The following is a 4,024-nucleotide window of genomic DNA, read 5'->3' as shown; positions in this document are numbered from 1 at the left end:
CCCCCAGCTTCAGTGTATGTGGCTGGTGCCCTACTCACTGAGCTACAGGTGCTGACCCAGGACGAAGTTTTTTCTTTTTTTTTAGAGACAGAGCTCACTTTGTCACCCTCTGTAGAGTGCTGTGGCATCACAGCTCACAGAAGCCTCCAGCTCTTGGGCTTAGGCGATTCTCTTGCTTTGCCTTCTGAGTAGCTGGGACTACGGGCAGGATGAATATTTTTTAACCTGAAGGAATTTGGTTATATCTATCAAAATTATAAATGCATACATTTTGACCTAGCAATTTCAGCGCTAGGAATTTATTCCACAGATATACTCACATGAGAAATGGCATATTGGTAAAGATACTAGTTTCCGCATTGTTTGTAATACTAAAAAAATGAAAACAATCTATTAATAAGTGTTTAACAATTAGGAAATTAATAATGACAAATCTATATAATTGAATACTATGTGGCCAATTATAAAAGAAGCTCATTATGTACTGATATGGGCCAACTACTATTGATAGTTAAATGAAAAAAGCAAGGTTCAGAACTATGTATAATTACATAAAAAGGTAGAAAAGGATGTATATGTTGTTTTATATGTGAGGTACACAACTACCTGTTGATTCTAGTCAGTCTAGCATTTTAGCAACCATTTTTTATGTTTGGCAATTTGATGGGTGTAAAATGGTATCTCTGGGTGGTTTTATTTTTCTCTTATTATGTACATGACTATGTTCTCATTTCCTTAAAATCTATCTGCATTTGTTTTTCTATGAATTTTTTTTTACGCTTAAGAGCTATTTGTACTTTCTGCAAATTACTTAGTTTTCTATTCAGTCAGTGATGTTTTTCTTATTTATAGAGATAATTTATAGGGAAATAGTCTCTGTCAGTGATATGATCTGAAAATGTATCTTCTCAGTTTGCCCCTTTACGTTTGGTTTTGGTGGTTTTTGCCATGTATAAATGTATGCAGACAAATTTACCCATCTTTTCTCTTATAATCTCTGCACATAAAATCTTTTCAATATAAACAATCCGGGTCATTGCTGTGACTTTACATAACAAGGTGACTGTAGGCATTATAGAAATTTCAAAATTTGGTTGGTAAAAGGTGAATGTTAAATGAATTTATTCTAGAAATATTTAATTATGTCTGGCATATGAAAAGCATGGCTCCAGGTATTCTGGGAAGCTCTAAGTGCTGAATAGAGGGAGTTTAGAGGTAGAGGAGATGACTTTGATGGGGAAAGACAGAACTGTTTTCATGAGGGTAACGCTTCAGTTGGACATTGAGGATTTGGGTATGTGAGTCTGGTGAGGAAGGCCTTCTGGAGGGGGTGCTCAGGGCTTGAGTAAGAAACCATCTGGGCTATGAAAACAACATAGGAAAGTTAAAGGTGAGCAGTCACAAAATTGAAGGAAAACATTGAGTAATCAGATTCCAAAAATATCCAAATTTAAGGCAGCTCTGGAGAATCTGGTAGAAGGATCTAACAGTCATTGCAGGGGCATCACCATGGGGATGAATTAATGCCTATTGTGTCTGTCTTTGAAATCTTCACTTAAGATTAAGTTACTCAAGATTCGGTCTCCTGGGAGTGTGTTTATTTGGGCTAGTTTAGACCACTTGCCCATATCTTGGTTACCAGAAAATTTGTTTTTTCACCTTTCTTTATTTTGTCTTATTAAATTTCTAATTTTGAAATAATATTTCTGACTTATGGAAAAGTCGCAAATGTGATCAACTCTGGAAAATAGTCTAGGGAAGTGTAGTGGAAGATAAGTGAGCTGAGACTGGCTGTTTTTTTGAGTGTCCTTGAGTTTATTTGGGCAAAATGGAGGTGAGAGGGTGCTGCATCTAGTTGAAGGTGTCAAGCCTGTTGGTGATAAAGCAGGGCTTATGCTGATAATGCAGGACCCAGTGGGGCAGCAGGAACTTCATCTTGGAGTCGTGGAGCTACTTAAGCCAGTGTGATTTACAGGCCACGATCTCCTCTGGCTTCATCATCTGGATTGAGCTGGGCACAGGTCTGGGCGCCCATGTCTCGGTAACACTGGGTGACGGTGCCTAAGGTGGTTAGGTCCCCATATTCCCAGTACGTATTGTAGGTGACACAGTGGGAGTTGCAGCATACCCAGATGCCAAAGTTATTCACTCAGGAGGATTTCTTGAACACCTGTGCACAATAGACACATTTTCCCAAAGACTTCATCTTCTTTAGCTGAGATCCAAAGTACCAGAAACAGGAATTGGTGCTAATACCGTGAGGTGCAAAGATTTGCCTTTGGTAGAGGGGTGGCATACGGCATTTGAGGGTGGCCGGGCAGAGTCCTACCGCCTTGTACTCAGCAGTGTGCCAGAGTAGGTCTCCAGAGCACTCCCTGGCTCACCACCACCCACAAAAGATAAGACATTTTACCTGGCAGGGCTAAGTCATCATTCACTTTTTGTATCATGCTTTCACTTGAGAGGTGTGGATGGAAATCAGATCGCAGGGATGTTTCAGGAAGTTTGATGTTTAACAGAAAGTGAGAGATGATAGATGGATTGATCAGCAATCAATCACGATAACATGACAGCAATGCATAAGTTAAGAGGAGATTTTTAGCAAGAGAAAAGACTTGTAATAGAGAAATGTTCCAATAGAGTGAGAGATGCACAGAAGTTATGATTGATGGGATGAGATTCCGGAGGTTATGGGCAAAGACGAATCAAGGACCTAAATGGAGAGAGTATCCGTAAGGAAGAGAATGTGTCTTAATTGGAGACTGGAGGAAAAGAAAGTACGTGATGTGAATGCAGAGTTTCAGGTGGAGAAGAGGAAGAATGGGGTGGAAGCTTGTGTTTAATGCCTGACTTCTTAGTAAAGTATTTGGTAAGGAGGTAAGTTTTGCTGACACGAATGGCTGTTTTACCTCAGCTGTGTGTAGATCTTACTCATTTTAGTAGCTAGACATAAAATTTATCTTGTAAGTATATTTTTCTTTTTTTTTTTTAGGGACATTTCTTTTCTGTATGATGTTAAATATGTGAGAGGGGAGACTAGGGAGAATACAATTTGTCCCCCACGTTTGGACCGTTCATTGCAAGCACAGGATGGTGCCATTGTGCCTCATAAGGTAACGTATTTGGCAAATAACCTTCTCTCCCTCCTTCTACTTTAAACATCATTTCCTGGAAATATAAAACAATGTGATACTGTAAAAACAACCTATACTACTTACCAGTCTTCATAGCACTTTCCAATGATTCCCTAAAAAGGGCATTTAGCAAGGAAAAGATCAAAGATATCTTATTTTAAGCCATTTTCCAAGCCACAGTCATCCACTTTGGATAATTGTGGAAAATGCCACATGGGGGACTCCCTCCCTTCCCCTGAAACCTATATATAAAGTTGTAGAATTCTTACCTTTGGTATTTTGTTAAATTAAATTTTAGCTTCTCTGCTGAATTTAAAAGATAACAATAAATCTTCAGAGCCAAAGTTTTCTGATTCATGGTTATTTTAGAGATTTGTGCTTTACTTAGTTTTTTGTTATTTGCTATGATCCACATTACTTATATCTCTAATCGTAATCTCTGTACTTAATAGATAGTATCCCTTTGGGTTAGCAGTTTGGATTTGTGAAATTCGATTTTTTTCACCTATTAATGTATTCATTCTTTTCTTTCTTTCTATTTTTTTTTTTTAAGCCAAAGACACTAACAGATACTTTAATTCCTGAAGAATTTCATATTGTGTCAAGTACAGGAGTTTCAGGTTTGGAGTGTTATGATGAGTAAGTACTGTGATGTATATTGAAAGCCTAACAAGTTGACAGTGTTTTCTCCTTCCAAGACATAGAAGAACCTGAGAACAGTATACTCATGTTCCTGGGCAATAGCTACGCCAGAATGAGGAAACATTTGGGCTGGCATCCTAATGTAATTTAAGAAAGCCGCACAAAAAAATTAATGACAAGACTTAAAGAGTTTGGAATTTTAACAATTATGTTGTTCTCTCTTTCTGCTGATTAATTTTGAATATTTT

At 37.8% G+C, this 4,024-nt stretch overlaps 1 protein-coding gene across 1 annotated transcript in view; it reads left to right on the top strand.

Moving 5' to 3' along the window:
* The window catches only part of AXDND1 (axonemal dynein light chain domain containing 1), a 91,368-nt gene that overhangs the window by 16,602 nt on the left and 70,742 nt on the right, over positions 1-4,024 (top strand). Inside the window, exons 4-5 of the mRNA XM_012802584.2 lie at positions 2,993-3,113; positions 3,688-3,773. Coding sequence (XP_012658038.1) covers positions 2,993-3,113; positions 3,688-3,773 — 207 coding nt within the window. The remainder of the gene's footprint in view (positions 1-2,992; positions 3,114-3,687; positions 3,774-4,024) is intronic.

This window comes from Otolemur garnettii, unplaced genomic scaffold, assembly GCF_000181295.1.
Source record: "Otolemur garnettii isolate 467f Iridium unplaced genomic scaffold, OtoGar3 scaffold00016, whole genome shotgun sequence".
NCBI classification, from domain to species: domain Eukaryota; kingdom Metazoa; phylum Chordata; class Mammalia; order Primates; family Galagidae; genus Otolemur; species Otolemur garnettii.
Note: the sequence above shows the minus strand (reverse complement) of the source record. Positions and strands in the feature narration are given on the sequence as shown.